Here is a 19,280-nt window from a genome sequence, read left to right as displayed (position 1 = left end):
GCAGTCTCATCATGTAACAAAGTCTGGAGGGGGTCCAATCGACAGAGAACAGAAAAGAAAAGAAAAAAAAGTCCAGTGTAGCTACTATTTGATGGGATGGTGTGGGAGCCCCTTTTTTTTCCCTTTTAATTTATTAATCATCATTGTCCTCTGCAGCTTTCGCTGCCCTTAACTTCGCCATTTCCTCCCGGTTATTGGCCACTTCACCTCGCTTCCGTAACGGGAACTCGCGAGCTGCGGAGAGGTCAGAGCGCATCCCGACCATGGCTGACCGATTGGTCACTATTTCTTCCCGGTTAGTGGCCAGTTCAACTCACACCAGAGCCGCGAACTGCAGAGATGTCAGAGCGCATCCCAACCACAGCAGACCGAGTGGTGGCGTTGTCCACCCTCACACTGGTCAGCTCAGTGGCGATCTTTCGCATTTTCCGATATAGCATGAAGATTCCACATCCCAAGGCGATCATTCCAGTTGTCATGAACGCAAACACGTACACGTCCTCGACGTCTTCCACATCCAGAGTGGCAAGGCAGATGACTCTCCACTTTCCCCAACCATCCATGATGTAGCCGGACATGAAGGTCCCATCCGGGCACGCAGGTTCGCCAGAACCCGCGCGCCGTGTTGAGAACACTCTGTCGACAGTATTCAGTGACCAGTTCAGCAACTCCATCGTGAATTGTGGGAGTAGCAGTTGTGCTTGGCATTCATACCTAATTTATGTCCACATTGTTGATACTCCCTACCACGTACAACTGACATCATACCATACAAGTTTCTCAGGTCCAGCTTATTGTTTGGGTACAGAATGTTCATTTGTTATGCTCCCATCCAGTCACAGCACCCTGCCTGCTGATTTGTGCTCCAGACCCTTATCAACTCACATGCAATAATCTGTACCGGTCAAGTGTTGAATATACATACTTTTTCTTAAAGCCACTCAGTGTTGGTGTTTTTTTTACTTCGTCTTCTAACACATTCCATTGCCTAACACCTGTGACCGATAAGGAAAAGGATTTTAGCGTAGTTCGTACCTTCCTTTGCCTGAAAATCAAGTCCCCTCTAAGATTGTGTCTCTCTCTGTGTATGAAGAATTTTTGCAGGTTCTGGGGGAGAGTTCTGTTTGATGCTTTGTACAACATTTGGGCTGTGCGATAGTTTATTAAATTATTAAAAGTTGATGCAGAGATGGACCCCAGAACCATTTGTGGTTAATTGCAGTTTATGTTTTGTGCCTGCTTTTATTTCTTATAGCTAAATGTGTTGTTAGCTATAGGTTTTAATAAATGAGTTAGAGTCTCCTGTGGCTTCCGTTCCAGAGGAAATACATGTCCAGGGCCGGCCCGTGGCATAGGCCGTATAGGCAAATGCTAAGGGCGCCGTCCACCGGGGGGCACCACGCCAGTGCCACAAATGGTAAAAAACAAAAAAGCCTATTTAATAGAAATAATATTTGTTACAACATTACGTCCCCCCCTCCTCCGCACGGTGCGCCCCCTCCCTTCCTGTATCATGATACTTTTTGGACGTCATCACCACATCAAAAAATCAACACAAGATGTCAAAACGGCCAAAACTGTCTGGTGCCCAGGGAAGAAAAAAAAGAAAAGAAGAGGAGGAGAAACGAGAAAAAGACAGAGGTAACGTTACATTAAATTATTTGTCTGTTACAGATAGTAACCTGGCTTTTTAGCATTAAGCTAACGTTACATGATTCGCTAATTGCTAATCAATAAATAGCTAACGTTAGTTGACTGTTTTAATGTCAGTTAATATTGTGGAGGGGGCTAAGTTGTTATGGAAAGTAATAATGTAATGTTAGGTAATTACAGTACTCCCACCTTACATTCCTCAGGGACATTTGTATTAGATCTTTTAAGAAGGTGTTTACATTTGTTTACATTTTTATTGCCTTCTGGTTAGCTCACGGTTGCCCTGCTGGTAATAGTCACTTTTCCACCCCTTTATATATTATAGTTGTAAGCCTAGTTGTTAAAGTGCACATCATTAATGTTAATTAAGCAATATCACATGAGAGAGAATGCTGTTTTGAATATGAGCACTGCTGTGATTCAGTCAAAGATAATCATAACATAACATTATCATGTGATATATATACCTGCTACTTTGCATTCTGCTATTCAGCATTTCACTGTAATGATGACAATAAATTGAATCTAATCTAATTTGCATATCAGTTAAGATCATACCTCTTTGGTTTTTCATTCATATTATATCATTTCATTTTATTCCTGGAATCATATGTTTTTATTATTAGACTGTAATACTCAATGGTGTCACATACTCCTCTCTTCAGATGCACTGTTGAAGTTTCTAAATCCCACCCCGGGCCATCTACCACATCTACCACTGCTGCCTCCACCTCAGCAGCACAACCCAGCCATGATGCAGCAGCATCAAGCTGTCTTCCTGTTGCCTTATTTATACTGTATTTTTTAATTTATTTTATGCAACTTGTTGACACGTTTTATTTTGTGTTTAGTTATATCTTATACTTAAGGCTATTTATGAATGTATGTACAAATGATTGTATTTCATATATTCATTTTATTTTTTGTATTCATTTATTTATTCATAATTTTTTATCTTGTTAACTATTCTGATTGTGAATTTGCTTTCTTTAAGTAAAAAAAGGTCAAAGATAAAGCTATTCGGTTTCTTGTGAGTATATACACTACACTGCCGATGCAAGGGGGGCGCCACCTAAAATCTTGCCTAGGGCTCCAGATTGGTTAGGGCCGGGCCTGCTGTATATGTGTGAGTGTATGTCCTGCGTGTCTGTTTCACCGAGGGGCGGGGCTGAGACACACATGCACACACATGCACACAGATCGATAGTCATGTCGAAGACATTTCTAACTTTTCTGTGAGTTTTGTCATAACAAAAATGACACAACCCACAAGAATCCTACATCAGAAAAGTTCAGAAATGAACTGATTCACAACTGAAAGTGAAACTGGAAGTCGTGTCAAGCCGTGTGCCTGTGTGTGCCTGTGTGTGTGTCTGTCTGTGCGGCAAATTCTACTCTTAAACCAGTTCTTCGTGTTTCCACAGTGAACTAATTGGCTCCATGCAGGAGCACCAACTCTTGCTGGTCTTGAACCGTTCTCTAATGAAGTCTTGCTTACGTCAGGGGCTGTGGTTAATGCTTGAGGCGATGGTGGAAAATAACACTGCTATAGAGTTCTATTAACGTAATGACTATTGATCAGAATCAGAAACATATTTATTGCCAAGAAGGATTTTACATCAACAAGGAATTTGTCATGGTGACTACATGGCGCATACATTGAGGACAATAACAAAAAACAACAATAAACAATGACTATAATATAGATAGAAACGAACAGAGCAATGAAGTGAAGGGTGATTGATAAATGGAGACGGAAGAGCTGTACAGGAATGATCCTGGTAAGTTTCACTTTTGAAATGTTTTGGCTTTTCAGCTGTTTAGTTTACCAGGCTACTGATTATGTTTGTTATAGCAGCAATTAGCTATGCTTGCTTGGCAAATGCAAGCTGACCAGCTAGCTAGTCGGCTAGCATGATATTGCGAATATTGCGATCTGACACTGCCGTTGACTAGGTGAGACTGGTTCATGTGTGACAATTGGAATATTTTTTCATTTGTAGCTGTGTTCGTCGTTCGGATATATGAAATGTGACTGTGATTACCCTGAGACTCTGACCCTGTAGGAAAGACAGATGAGTATTAGTATAAGTGAAGTAGGCAAACACAAGGTGGCAGTAGAGTTCCAGCTGCTTCTTCAACTCCTTCTGTGTAAACGTGTTCGTGTATGAAATGTGATTTTTCTGTGTTTAATGTTGTTGTGCCCAACAAATCTAAGCTGGAAGTCCAGATATTCTTTTGTTTGCGGGAACAGGTGTGATAACGGATCAACATTCTTGCCGACAGTGTTGTGTGAAATGTATCCACTTAATAAAACCTTTTATTATTGATTATTATCATTATAAAAAAAAACTTGTTTAAATGTAACAGTAACTGTTTCTAGGCCCCTTCTTTGTGAAGTTTAAATTGAGGTCCTATTTAGAAGTGTTCCTATATATCTCACAACATCAACACAATGCAATCCAGCGTCTACATCCGTAAAAATGACAATAACATCTGTCAAAACACAGTTCACAAAAACTAAATAAGAGCTTTAAAAGAGAAGAAGTACTTGGTTAAAAATCACTGTTGCCCATAAAGTTGGAATATTTTGTTTTCAGACACAATCCTCTTGTTTATTCCTATTTTAATGCATCAGTTATCACTTTTGACCAGGTGCAATGATTGCATCAAGAGGTTCTTGGAAGTCCAGAGGCACCAGCAGCCTCAAATACCTGTTTGCTGCTCATCAGTGGCTTTTTTATATCCTGCACTTTTAATTCTATAAATTTCCCTGACAGAAACTGTGACTTTCTTGATAATGTGGAACAAACTAGGTTTCCCTTTAATTGAGATCACCTGGCAAACTAACCTGTCTGAGATTGATACCAGTTATCTAAAGAAGAGGCAAATAACTGAATGAAAACATATATGTAATGGAAATCCTACTGATACGTCACTTGCATAATAATTTGGAACACAGTGTACAGTCATTCCCTCCTGCCTCAGCCCTGTTCTCAATACCTCCAAACCACACTGAATGTTCCTGCTGCCCCACCCTGTAAGTCTAACTTCTTTTGGTTTTCAAGAAAGTGTGACAGATTGGTGCAGGAAGGGTCATTTTCCAGACGAGAAGTATTTCTTCAAGGAAGTGCCAAGAAAGGAAAAACTAATAAAAAGTCAGTTCAGCTACTAGAAATATGACAACAATGTGTGAATTTTAACCTGGCATGTTCCTTCATTCTCTTGTCCCACATCGATGAGTACAGTAGAACACCTACTCATTTGAATTGCATATTTTTGCAATTTATCATAAACATTTAGAATTTATGATGGTTAACACTGGCTTCAGGATGGTTGAAAGAGTTTTTCGGGACATTTCTTAGATGGTGGTAAAAAAGAAAACATAATAAACATACTAAACAAAGATATTAAATGTAGCAGCTGCAAAACATCAACATGTTGTCACTGCTGAGTAGACACAGCAGTGACAACATGTTGTTTTGCAGCTGCTACATTTAACACCCTTACATTGCCACAAGCATAGCTTTAGATGCTTGTTTCCTGAAAGTTAAAGAATAACTTTTCTTTTTTTACCACCATCCAAGAAATGTCCCGAAAAATTATTTCAACCACCCTGAAGCCAGTGTTAATTCTAAATGTGTATGATAAATTGCAAAAATACACAATTCAAACGAGTAGAGGCGTTCTACAGCCAAGAGTCAGATGTACTGGTGTCATATTTCTAGTAGACTTTTGATTCGTTTTTTTTTCTTGGCACGTCCTTGTAGAAATAGTTCTTGCCTTCAAAAACAGGGTGGGTCAGCAGGAACATTCGGTGTGGTCCGGACTTTATTAACAGCAACAATTAAAAGCAGTTAATTGCAGAGTAATTAAGTAACTACTACGACATAACACCTTTTAACCTCAGCTTCAAAACAGGCTGGTCTGGTCTGAAAATGTTTATTATTTATTAGTCTCTCTAAAAGGAATATGAAATTGTAAGTCTACAGTGATGAATTTATTATGCCACAATAGTAAAAAAAAAACTTTTCACATCTGCTAAGAGCTAGATGAGAAAGTCAACACATCTCTCTTATGTGTCTGGGAACAAACCAAGGCACAACATGTTCTGTTGCAGCTCTTAGAACATGCTTGGTACTAAGTAATAATTTATTATTTAGGTATGAAACAGGTTTGGGGGAGGAGGGAATGAATGTATATAACAGTGCATATGAGTGGCAGAGTGACAAAGGCACAATCTAAAGGACCCTGCACATACTGAAAGGCAAAATTAGTGACAGCACAGAATGTCAGCCTGGACTGCGTGGATACTCCTGATGTGTGTGGCCCTCAGTGGGCAAGGTGAGTTTACACTCAGTTGCCAGTTTATTATCTATTTCAACCCTCTCATTTAAAGCTTATATTTAGTTTTTTGTGAACAGAGTTTTGAAAAAGGTTTTAACTTTATCTAACATTACTTTTTTGACTTTTTCTAACCATTTTTACGGATGTAGATGTGCTGGATTGTATTGTGTTGATGTTGTCAGAGAGTTGACAGAGATATATAGGAACACTTCTAAATAGGACCTAAATTTAAATTTCACAAAGAAGGTGCCTATCACACAGCTGTTGTATTGTTCGGAGCTACTATTAATCTATAAAATGAAATGCCTTTACTGTGATAAAATTACATTTCTGACATTTCCACAGTGTCTACTGGTTTTGTGCAACCACTGTGTAGCATTACAAATTTCCAGTAACTATCTGTCATGTTTGTTGGTGATTGAAATCACACCTAAATTATTTTAAAATCGTGATAAAAATTCTTAGTGAAATGTTATGTTAAGAGGTTACTTTCAAGTGTTCCAGCTGTTGCAAAAATATTTGAGACATTAGCCCCTTATGATTCCACAATACTGCCATGCAGATGTGTCTGAACTGAACCGACCAGGCAGCATAATGCACAAAAGTAACTTTTTGTTTAATCTCTCTTTTCTACAGGGTCACATGCTCAGGGTAAGCACAGTCATAAATCATGATTTTACAACAATGAACACATTTTCCTAGGGCTGCTCGATTATGGCAAAAATCATAATCACTATTATTTAGGACAATATTGAGATCACGATTATTTAACACAATTACTCATTCATTTTTGGAAACATGCATTTAATGAACTTTAAAAAAAACTTGTCTTTTTAACTGTGGATTTCCTTTAAATTTAAATATAATAAAAAAAAACTAAAATTGTAAAAAAAAGCGGTACCGGAGACGAACCGGACCAGTACTTTTATAATAAAAATGCTGCTATGTGTCTCAGTCCAAAATCCGCCTCGCCGGGTCGCACTTGAAAAAAACATCAAGCCTTGCGTGTACCGTATTACATAAAGCGCACCGCTGTAAAGGAAAGGGGTGCACTGATTTTTGAAACATGACAAAACGAGAGCATCATTGCAATCTGTAAAATAATAGTTTTATTTAGATTATATCGTTTTCATGATCGTTGGAAGCCAAAATCGTAATTTTGAGATTAAAATTTGATTAATCGAGCAGCCCTAATTTATCCTCACACATGAATCAGTCTCACTTTACCGTATATGTAGTAACACAGTTGTCTCTGTCAGATTGTGGAGAGGCACCTCTGAAAACAAGAATAGTGGGAGGTGAGAATGCTGCACCTGGGTCCTGGCCCTGGCAGGTCAGCCTTCACTACAGCTCTTCAACGTTTCGCGGTCACATCTGTGGTGGGACCCTCATCAGTAAGGAGTGGGTCCTCACAGCAGCCCACTGCATCATAGAGTAAGAGAAACACAAAACACCTACATCTGTTGTCTTATTGCACTCCGTAGGATTCAATAGGAACAACTTTTGGAAAATCCAAAAAAAAAAACTTTCATTTTCTGTTGCTGGTCCCTGTGCTGAGAACACCGAATACAATTGTTCAGACTATTCAGTATTGTTACTCTCTGTGAGTAGAAAAAACTTGATGCAACCTGTTAGTTTGCACCTAATATTTACTAATCACTGATTTATTATTTTATCCAGAAACCTACCTCAGCGTTGGCTTTTGTACTTTGGAAGACAGACTCAGTCTGGCCCCAACATTAACGAGGAGAGCCGCACCGTATCCAAGATCATCATCCATCCGAAATACAATAACGTGTTGTATAACAACGACATCGCCCTGTTGAAGTTCAAACCTGTTACTTTCACCAACTACATCAGACCTGTCTGTCTGGCAAGTTCAACCAGCACGTTTCACACCTCCACCCCCTGCTGGTCCACTGGCTGGGGCAATCTTGGAAAAGATAGTGAGTATTGGCATGCTAACATACTAACCCAAGATATCAAACAAAACAACTGATGATAGATAAATCTGTGGTAAGAGGGGATTGATTAAGAGGGCTCCAGACTAACTTTTTACATTTAGGTGCACCAGCACATAATTTAGGCGCCTTTTGGCATCGCAATAACACACCTAGACCTTTTCTTTATAGTTCCCACACAGACTGTTAATTTGTATGATAATGCAGATCGACCCACGGTCCTGGTCTGCTCCAGATTTCTGCCTAAAAGTCTGTTGAGGAAGTTTTTCTCTCCACTATGTGGCGCTGTAACTCTTGCTCCTGGTGATGTTAGGACTTGAAAACGAAAATGCATCGACTCTGAAAATCATGAGTGTGTAACTTGTGTTGTGATATGACACTATAAATAAAATAGAATTGAAATTGAATTGAAAAAAAAAAAACACCAAGGTACATTTTGAGTTGCACTTCACTGATTTTTGGTGTCATGTGGAGCCCTGCATAATCTCTATGAGGAGGACTGCCTTTGGACAGTCAGCATTTTCAATGAGAGCAGCTCATACATGGAACAGTCTGCCAACACCTCTCCTATACTGTGACACATATTCTTTGTTTTTTTTAATTAATTTGTGAGTGTGTGAACATAAACAACTGAATAACAACCTGAAAATTAGCCAAGATGGCTAAACTGATGTGTTACAATGTCTATTTATGTTTACTAGAATTATGCAAATGAAGGAAAATAAATTTTGTCTTCTGATTTCTTACGCTCTCTCTCTCTCAGATCCTTTGCCACCCCAAAACTCATTGCAGGAAGTTCAGATTCCTGTCGTTGGAAAGAAGCAGTGCACTTGCAACTACAGCCCAGTGTCGGGTGTAACAATCACTAGAAAAATGATTTGTGCTGGGGAAGAGAACAAAGGAGCATGCCAGGTTAATATAATAATCCATTGTCATATTTCTAGTAGCTGAACTGACTACTTTTGATTTGTTTTTCTTCCTTCATTCAAACTAAACATGCAGTGAAGTTTGAGTGCAGATAAAATACTATTTCTTGTCTTACATCCCTATTTACCAATTTCAGCCCCATAATGTAAACTTTCATACTTTTGCTTTTAAAATGTTTTCGTCTGTGAGAATATTTTAGTTTGGGTAAAACTAACCCAGTTTTATTCTGTGCCTGTTACCAGCAGTATAAATGATCTCACACTCTTTTTCAGGGGGACTCCGGTGGACCTTTGCAATGCAATCAAGCCTCAAAGTGGATCCAGGCTGGCATTACCAGTTTCGGAGTCCCCTGTGCCCGGGCTGGTTTCCCTGAAGTCTACACAAAAGTGTCTAAGTTTGAAAAGTGGATCAAAAATAAAGTGAGGGGGGCAAATGTTGGCTTTGTGACTTTCACATCCAGTGGCACCAACCAAGACAGAAGATATAGGTGTGAAACCAGATCTCTTGGAAATGTGACCATTGCAGCTCCAAATACAACGTCCACAACCACTTCAAATCCAACGTCCACAACAGCTTCCACAGCATCATCCGTTACAGCTGAGCTTACATTTGTTGCCATCTTTGTAACAGTGTTCCTGCAGCTCATTGAAGCTCATTAGCAGCACTTGTGTTGCATTGTGTAATGTCTGTCTAAATAATATGACACAGATTATGTATATTTCGGGCCGGGATGAAAACCACATCCCTGCAAGGTTGAACTCATTACCCTTTCCGCTGCAAATATTTGTATGTGAAAAATAATACACAATAAAAGATTGTTTTTGTTATTCTGCATGTCTTAAAATCAAAGCCATCAAGTCATTGACCCTACTTTGGAGAGTCAAGTTTAATAAACTTCTAGTTATGGCTTTCCTTGCTGCTGTAAGGAGTATATTTACCAAGTATCTGCCCCCCTCCAGTGTTACTGGTGAAATATGACCCAAGAACAAGACTGTGCAGACAAAGGAATCTCATCTCCAAACACATTGATCAAGACTAAATGTACATCTTTCCAAAATGACTTTTAGGTGTATGTTAGTTGAACACCCATAATTGATCACATTTCCACATGTAATTAATTTTCCCATCTTGATTTCAGATATGTTGAGTTGCGCTTACATTCCATAATGATTTCATAAAATATGCAGATGACGTTAACAAATTTACTATTTAAAACTGTGGCCCAATCAGCTGCCACCCATCTCATCCGGGCCTATAATAGCACAACTAGCCCCGGCAAGAACTCCATCCTTACAATTGATGAGCTGGCAACTCTGCTCCCTGGAGCACGGATATTCATTCCCAATTTCCGCAGGAGGGCCAAAGGAAAGTTTATTTATTTATTTGTTTATTTCGGGCATGTACATTAAGTCATCATCACACATCTTGCTCACACAGTAAACATGAATACACATGGCCGAAAGGGAAAGCGGGAGAAGCCGAGGCTTATCTAGTCCCGCCCCCATTACCCAGGGGGGAAAAGAAAGAAGAAAAATAATAATAATAAAATTTAAAAAAATAAAAATAAAATAAAATAAAAAATAGAAAGTAAAAAAGAACAAAAAATAAAAAATATAAAAAAATGTAAAAAATCAACATCATAGTCTTTTCTTGTCAATTGCATTTTAACATTTTCTTACACTTGTGACATTTGACATACTATGTTACAGCAGTAGGTGATACAGAGAGCTGAAGTCCAGTGCATACAGATTACGTGAGTGTCTGCACACGTGTCCATATTTGTTCATCACGAGTGAACAGCAGTCTCATCATGTAACAAAGTCTGGAGGGGGTCCAATCGACAGAGAACAGAACAAAAAAAAAAAAAAGTCCAGTGTAGCTACTATTTGATGGGATGGTGTGGGAGCCTCTTTTTTTTCCCTTTTAATTTATTAATCATCATTGTCCTCTGCAGCTTTCGCTGCCCTTAACTTCGCCATTTCCTCCCGGTTATTGGCCACTTCACCTCGCTTCCGTAACGGGAACTCGCGAGCTGCGGAGAGGTCAGAGCGCATCCCGACCATGGCTGACCGATTGGTCACTATTTCTTCCCGGTTAGTGGCCAGTTCAACTCGCACCAGAGCCGCGAACTGCAGAGATGTCAGAGCGCATCCCAACCACAGCAGACCGAGTGGTGGCGTTGTCCACCCTCACACTGGTCAGCTCAGTGGCGATCTTTCGCATTTTCCGATATAGCATGAAGATTCCACATCCCAAGGCGATCATTCCAGTTGTCATGAACGCGAACACGTACACGTCCTCGACGTCTTCCACATCCAGAGTGGCAAGGCAGATGACTCTCCACTTTCCCCAACCATCCATGATGTAGCCGGACATGAAGGTCCCATCCGGGCACGCAGGTTCGCCAGAACCCGCGCGCCGTGTTGAGAACACTCTGTCGACAGCATTCAGTGACCAGCTCAGCAACTCCATCGTGAATTGTGGGAGTAGCAGTTGTGCTTGGCATTCATACCTAATTTATGTCCACATTGTTGATACTCCCTACCACGTACAACTGACATCATACCATACAAGTTTCTCAGGTCCAGCTTATTGTTTGGGTACAGAATGTTCATTTGTTATGCTCCCATCCAGTCACAGCACCCTGCCTGCTGATTTGTGCTCCAGACCCTTATCAACTCACATGCAATAATCTGTACCGGTCAAGTGTTGAATATACATACTTTTTCTTAAAGCCACTCAGTGTTGGTGTTTTTTTGACTTCGTCTTCTAACACATTCCATTGCCTAACACCTGTGACCGATAAGGAAAAGGATTTTAGCATAGTTCGTACCTTCCTTTGCCTGTGTTGGGACCTAACCGTTAGGACTACACAATGCGGCCAGGACAACAGGACAAAGGGGATTAAAAACTACACCGCCATTTTAGTTTCACATCTCACCCAGGTGAGAGATGCGACGCTACCCAACTGGTGCCTATTGGCTGACAATCTTCAGGGAACCCCGGGGGGTCCCCTGGAGCGGCCTGAGCTTTATAAACCGAAGCCGCTTGGAGAACTCTCTTACTCACTCTTACTCCGACTCCTACTCTGGCGTCTCTTCCTACAACCGGCGCAACACCACGTTGCAACGGGAGGCGACCCCCTCCTGCAGCGCACCGCTGCAACAAGAGGAACCAAGCCGGTTCCTGCCTTCCAGCTACCAGACGCTGTCTGAAGTAAGCTGACTAAATCGCCAAGCCGCGATTATATCGCCGCTCGTGGAAGGAGGAAACACCAACTGTTTTCTTTATTTGAGTTTGATCAACGAGAGGAAACCCGCTCCGCTCTCGTCTGGACGAAGCCGACTCAGCACGTCCCCCGCTGACGCCGGGGACTCACGAACTACCGCCGTTACGGAACGCCGTCATCGTCTTACGCAACGATACCAGTAAGAGGCTATCAGTCTGGGCAGAGACACAAGTGATAGTGTAGGATATGCTTGTAATTCTTGTTAATGTGTTTTAAGTTCTGATCGCGGACCGCCGAGTCCGTTGGTTCATGTGCTGCTGTATTTGAATACTGATCGTGTACCCACGCAGCTGGGTTGATTTCTGTAACAGTGTTTCCGACTAACCTCCGCCATATTCGCGAGCTCAGAAAGCCTCTACTATCAGTTAAAAGACCGGTCTCGCGGAATAAACGCCAGTTTATTCACTCGAGCCCGTGTGATAGCAGCACGGCTTCTGGGCCTCGGAATATCGCTCGCGCATTTTCTCTCTCTTTGTTTGTGACCTGCTAACACACACACACATACACGCCGCACACACGTGTCCTAAGCCAGCTGTTCCCGGCGGACGCTAGGGACATAGCTACATCTGGTGGCTACATACGGCTATCTCTCTCTCTCTCTCTCTCTCTCTCTCTCTCTCTCTCGACATGCACACACACGCACACGCACGCACACACACGCACACGCACGCACACACACGCACACGCACGCACACGCACGCACACACATACGCACACACACACACTCCACGTGTGTCTCTCCCTTTGTTTAAGCTTAGCTTTGTGTGTTAGGTAGTTAGGTAATAAGGCTTTGTTAATTGCAGTGTTATTGATTGTGATCATTATTACTGACTTTAATAAATCTTATTATGTTATAACTAGCGGCCTCTTGTGCTTGTTGTGTATATGTCACTGGATAACAGCAGGTTGTGAAGGCTAGTGCTTGAATTTCACTCCTTTTTAATTGTTAGATTGTTTTTATGCTTCTATGCCAATGATCACGATGATTGGCATGTGAGTATAAAACCTTCATATTGAGATTGAATACAGTTTTAGGTTATCTTTTCCCTGATCCCAGGGTGGTGCCCCGTTTATTCATGATTATATCATGATAATATATTAAATATAATTATTAATACCGATAATCATATTGATATTGATAGTTAACTGTTGATAACCAAATCTGCTCCTGCTACAACCCCAACACCTGAAAATCAAGTCCCCTCTAAGATTGTGTCTCTCTCTGTGTATGAAGAATTTTTGCAGGTTCTGGGGGAGAGTTCTGTTTGATGCTTTGTACAACATTTGGGCTGTGCGATAGTTTATTAAATTATTAAAAGTTGATGCAGAGATGGACCCCAGAACCATTTGTGGTTAATTGCAGTTTATGTTTTGTGCCTGCTTTTATTTCTTATAGCTAAATGTGTTGTTAGCTATAGGTTTTAATAAATGAGTTAGAGTCTCCTGTGGCTTCCGTTCCAGAGGAAATACATGTCGGTATGTCATTTTCTAGCTTAGTGGTATGGCCCTTGTCACAGCCTCTTCATGTTACTTTCTTCCAACTATACAATGGCTGTTAATAGTAAGAACTAGCTACTTTTCCGACAGCCTATTCTGAGCGGTTATGTTCACTCTAAACTTGTCTTTGCTGATTGCAGGTTTGTAACATGCTCCGATGTTGAGCTAGCATGGTTAGTCGGGGTTGCACACGTTAGCTGATGCTGCTGTAGCTAGAGATTAGTATTTAAAATATGTATGGAATATGGAGTTAGAACAAAGAATGCCATATAGTAAGTACAGGCTGCAATGAGGCTTATTATAATTATATAATGTGAAAATATTATACTAATTAGCAATGCAATATAATGCGCGTTACTTTATAAGCAGAAAGGTTGTTAAATTTACACAAGAGCCAACAAAACGAAGCTACAATTATTAACCCACACTGTGTTAACTAAACTAAAATATACTGAATGGCTTTAATATGCTACAGTTAGCAAACTAACATTAATGAAGACATGCAGAATAACAAAAACAATCTTTTATTGTGTATTATTTTTCACATACAAATATTATATAAGGGTAATGAGTTCAACCTTGCAAGGATGTGGTTTTCATCCCGGCCCGAAATATACAAAATCTGTGTCATATTATTTAGACAGACATTACACAATGCAACACAAGTGCTGCTATGAAGCTTCAATGAGCTGCAGGAACGCTGTTACAAAGATGGCAACAAATGTAAGCTCAGCTGTAACGGATGATGCTGTGGAAGCTGTTGTGGACGTTGGGTTTGAAGCTGTTGTGGACGTTGTATTTGAAGCTGCAATGGTCACATTTTTAAGAGATCTGTTTTCACACACATCACTGTCTTGGTCCGTGCCACTGGATGTGAAAGGCACAAAGGTAACTTTTGAACTCCCCACTTTACTTTTGATCCAATTTTCAAACTGAGACACTCGTACATAGACTTCAGGGTAACCAGCCCGGGCACAGGGGACTCCGAAACTGGTAATGCCAGCCTGGATCCACTTTGAGGCTTGATTGCATTGCAAAGGTCCACCAGAGTCCCCCTGAAAAAGAGTGTGAGATCATTTATACTGCTGGTAACAGGCACAGAATAAAACTGGGTTAGTATTACCCAAACTTAAATATTCTCACAAACGACAACATTTTTAAAGCAAAAGTATGAAAGTTTACATTATGGGGCTGAAATTGGTAAATAGGGATGTAAGACAAGAAATAGTATTTTATCTGCACTCAAACTAAACTGCATGTTTAGTTTGAATGAAGGAAGAAAAACAAATCAAAAGTAGTCAGTTCAGCTACTAGAAATATGACAATGGATTATTATATTAACCTGGCATATTCCTTTGTTCTCTTCCCCGGCACAAATCATGTTGTCAGTGATTTTTACACCCGACACTGAGCGGTAGTTGCAAGTGCACTGCTTGTTTCCAACGACGGGAATCTGAACTTCCTGCAATGAGTTGTGGGGTGGCAAGGGATCTGAGAGAGAGAGAGAGCGTAAGAAATCAGAAGACAACATTTTATTTTCCGTCATTTGCATAATTCTAAGTATTTTTTTCATCAAATAACGACTGTTGATCAATCTTTTTTTTAATTATTATTTTACACCAAGACAATAAACATAAATAGACATTGTAACACATCAGTTTAGCCATCTTGGCTAATTTTCAACTGAAAATATTTATATCAACATATTTCATGAAACACAGAAAATACTTCAAAACAAGGACAACGGTATATAAAACGTAAAACAAAACACACTTCAGGTTGTTATTCAGTTGTTTATGTTCACACACTCACAAATTCATTTAAAAAAAAAAAAGGATTTTCCTCATAGAGATTGTGCAGGGCTCCAGAGTGCAACCATTTCAGGCACACATGCCACCAAAAATCAGTGAAGTGCAACTAAAAATGTTCCTTGGTCGCACAAGTGTGTCCAACATTTAGCTGGTCTGTCTGTGTGAAGTTTAATGGGTTTTTTTTTTTCAATTCACTTTCAATTCAATTTTATTCATAGTGTCAAATCACAACACAAATTATCTCAGGACACCTACACATTGAGAACTAGAACACTCATGATTTTCAGAGTCAGTACATTTTCGTTTTCAAGTCCTAACATCACCAGGAGCAAGAGTTACAGCGCCACATACTGGAGAGGAAAAACTTCCTCAACAGCCTTTTAGGCAGAAATCTGGAGCAGACCGGGGCCGTGGGGAACGGCATCATTATACAAATTAACAGTCTGTGTGGGAACTATAAAGAAAAGGTCTAGGTGTGTTATTGCGATGCCAAAAGGCGCCTAAATTATGTGCTGGTGCACCTAAATGTAAAAAGTTAGTCTGGAGCCCTCTTAAACAATCCCCTTTTCCCACAGATGTATCTATCATCAGTTGTTTTGTTTGATATCTTGGGTTAGTATGTTAGCATGCCAATACTCACTATCTTTTCCAAGATTGCCCCAGCCAGTGGCCCAGCAGGGGGTGGAGGTGTGAAACGTGCTGGTTGAACTTGCCAGACAGACAGGTCTGATGTAGTTGGTGAAAGTAACAGGTTCGAACCTCAACAGGGCGATGTCGTTGTTATGCAACGTGTTATTGTAGTTCGGATGGATGATGATCTCTTTTACGACGCGGCTCTCCTCGTTAATGTTGGGGCCAGACTGAGTCTGTCTTCCAAAGTAGAGAAGCCAAAACTGAGGTAGGTTTCTGGATAAAATAATAAATCAGTGATTAGTAAATTAGGTGCAAACTAGCAGGTTGCATCAAGTTTTTTCAAAACTAGACTGCTGATGTGCCAGTTAATTTCACTTTCTCAATTAAGTAGAGGCAGAAGAAGGTAGTAAAGGCAAGACTGACACACACCACTCTGAGAGTATACTGTTTACCATGAAAGGAAAAACTAGACTGAACATAAGAAACCCAGAGGTGACTCTCAGAAAGTAGGTTTAACAAACTCTGAGCCTGAAATCTGAGTTAATGAACCTGGAGATGGGAAGCAGACGTACCAGAACAGCTGAACAGAGTTGAATCAATTCTTAGTATGTCCACTCTGATCTAGGTGATGAATTAAAACGCCTTCATCAATTGAGCACCGATACTGCAATTCACCATGGCAACAGGTAAATAAAGGCAAACTCTCCACTTCAATCTCGGACGTAGAGATATTAATGCTATTAACTCAGAGTGAGTGAAAGAAGATGAAAGATTGAACTCTTGTGGATTTGTGGATTTTCCCATAGTACAACCTAAATATCAAAATGCAACATGAATGTCAAGGCTTGTACTCTCTTTGCCTGATACGTTTACATATTTGCTTGTTATCTATGGGCATTACAGCCAAAGGAAAAAAAAGTCTGCTCTAATGCTAAATGAGGTCATGGCTATGTGACTTAATTCTTAATCATCCAGTACTTACTGAACATCCTATTGTTGTTGCAGTGAAACTGCCTGGTGTCATCTATTATGTAGATGACGTATTGTGTATGTAATGTCAATGCATTGTCCCTTTGGGGATTTAAAAAAAGATGTTCCTATTGAATCCTACAGAGTGCAATAAGACAACAGGTGTAGGTGCTTTGTGTTTCTCTTACACTGGGATGCAGTGGGCTGCTGTGAGTACCCACTCGTTACTGATGAGGGTCCCACCGCAGATGGGCAAGTGAAACGATGAAAAGCTGAGGTAAAGGCTGACCTGCCAGGGCCAGGACCCAGGTGCAGCATCCTCACCTCCCACTATTCTTGTTTTCGGAGGTGCCTCTCCACAATCTGACAGAGCATAGACAACTGTGTTACTACATATACGGTAAAGTGGGACAGTCATGTGTGAGAATAAATGTGTTCATTGTTGTAAAATCATGAATCGTGACTGTGCTTACCCTGAGCATGTGACCCTGAAGAAAAAAAGAGATTAAAAGAAAAAAGTTACTTTTGTGCGTTTGCCTCAATATTTTTTTTAAAAAGAGGGGGTTTTTTTCTCTCCAATGATGTCAGATCTGAAACCCCACTGTGGAGGCATTATGCTGCCTGGTCAGTTCAGTTCAGACACATCTGCATGGCAGTATTGTGGAATCTTAAGGGGTTATTGTCTCAAATCCTTTTGCAACAGCTGGAGCGCTTGCAGGTAACCTCTTAACATAACATTTCACTAAGAATTATTATCACGATTTTAAAATAATTTAGGTGTGACTTCAATCATCATAGATACAGTTACTGGAAAATATGGCATGAGGCTCAAAATGTATGAAGCACCTCATGCCATATTTTCCGGGTCTACCTCCTGAGCTAACCCCCCCCCCCCCCCCCCCCCCCAGAAACTGACAACATCAACACAATACAATCCAGCACAACATCTACATCCGTAAAAATTACAATAAAGTCAAAACCTCTGTCAAAACACTGTTCACAAAAACTAAATATAAGCTTTAAAAGAGAGGAAGTACTGGATTGAAATAGATAATAAACTGGCAACTAAGTGTAAACTCACCTTGCCCACTGAGAGCCGCACACATCAGGAGTATCCACGCAGTCCAGGCTGACATTCTGTGCTGTCACTAATTTTGCCTTTCAGTAAGTGCAGAGTCTGTTTAATTTTGCCTTTGTCACTCTGTCACTCATGTGCACAGTTATATACTTTCATTCCCTCCTCCCTCAAACCTGTTCTCGATACCGCGGATAACCATTAATTAGTAGTCTGCTGAATGTTGTAATTTATTTCAAATTAATTGATCCTCTTCCTTACATAACAATAATTATGAGCAAAGCCAGTAATTAAAGTTAGACTATAATTATTGAATCATCAATGTTTAAACGTCACAGGAAGTACTGAATGGCCTCCTTCATTAGATCACAGACAAAACAGTAAGTCAACCAATGGCATTTTACTAAAGGTGTGCAAAAAGTTGCAGCATCCACAGTTAGCCTGTTCTACTAAGATCTGCCTACCGACACCTCAAAAGTTGACTTAACACGTTATGTCTCATTTGTTTAATCCATTCCATTCATATTTCACACAAGTGGGGTGTTGATTTTCTCATCTAGATCAAGTGTTTTCCCCAAAAATGTAAAGACAATTCCTTTTGGATTTAGCTTTGTTTTTTGGGGGGGATCATACATGTATCACTGTAGACTTCAAATGTCCTATATCTTTTAGAGGAAAAAAAAACCTCTTCAGGGTGACCAGCCATCAGCCTATTTTGAAAACTAGATGTTACCTCATACTAATTACATAAGTCATTAATTAACATCCAAACCACACTGACTGTTCCTGCTGCCGCACCTTGTGAGTCTAACTTGTTAATTAGGCGATGCGTGACAAGAGGGTGCACCAAACCTTCATTAAGTGACCTAGATACCAAGCAGCCAAACAGGGGAAAAAATAAAGGCCGGATGTCTTAATCATCAGTAAATCAGATCACTTGGGTTGCTGCTGTTTTTTGGTGGCTCATTATCAGCAAATAATACGTTATTGCCAAATACCAAATAAAAAAAAATTAAAAATAAAAAAAACCTTACCTATAGCACTCTGATCATAGCACTGTTGCTCTTAAGGTACTACTTTACTCAGATGAGGACCTAACACTTGTTCTATTTTTAGCT

At 40.2% G+C, this 19,280-nt stretch overlaps 2 protein-coding genes across 2 annotated transcripts; one reads left to right on the top strand and one right to left on the bottom strand.

The window, feature by feature from the left end:
* Window positions 1–3,400: 3,400 nt before the first annotated feature.
* On the top strand, window positions 3,401–9,562 carry LOC311008492 (chymotrypsin-like protease CTRL-1; the record flags this gene model as incomplete). Its single annotated transcript, XM_084002181.1, has 5 exons — window positions 3,401–3,434; window positions 7,260–7,434; window positions 7,717–7,946; window positions 8,725–8,873; window positions 9,161–9,562. 5 exons carry the CDS (start codon window positions 3,401–3,403, stop codon window positions 9,545–9,547), a joined length of 975 nt encoding a protein of 324 aa, XP_083858307.1. The 3' UTR covers window positions 9,548–9,562.
* A 1,432-nt stretch (window positions 9,563–10,994) lies between these two features.
* LOC311008491 (chymotrypsin-like protease CTRL-1) lies at window positions 10,995–18,193 on the bottom strand (the record flags this gene model as incomplete). The annotated part of the gene is made up of 7 exons (XM_084002180.1): window positions 10,995–11,102; window positions 14,493–14,729; window positions 15,017–15,165; window positions 16,126–16,391; window positions 17,276–17,450; window positions 17,561–17,575; window positions 18,169–18,193. The coding sequence occupies 7 exons, from the start codon at window positions 18,191–18,193 to the stop codon at window positions 10,995–10,997; spliced, it is 975 nt and encodes a 324-aa protein (XP_083858306.1).
* Window positions 18,194–19,280: the final 1,087 nt, after the last annotated feature.

Source organism: Eutrigla gurnardus (assembly GCF_963514095.1).
Source record: "Eutrigla gurnardus genome assembly, chromosome: 22".
Lineage (NCBI taxonomy): Eukaryota > Metazoa > Chordata > Actinopteri > Perciformes > Triglidae > Eutrigla > Eutrigla gurnardus.
This window is presented reverse-complemented; position numbering and strand designations above follow the sequence as displayed.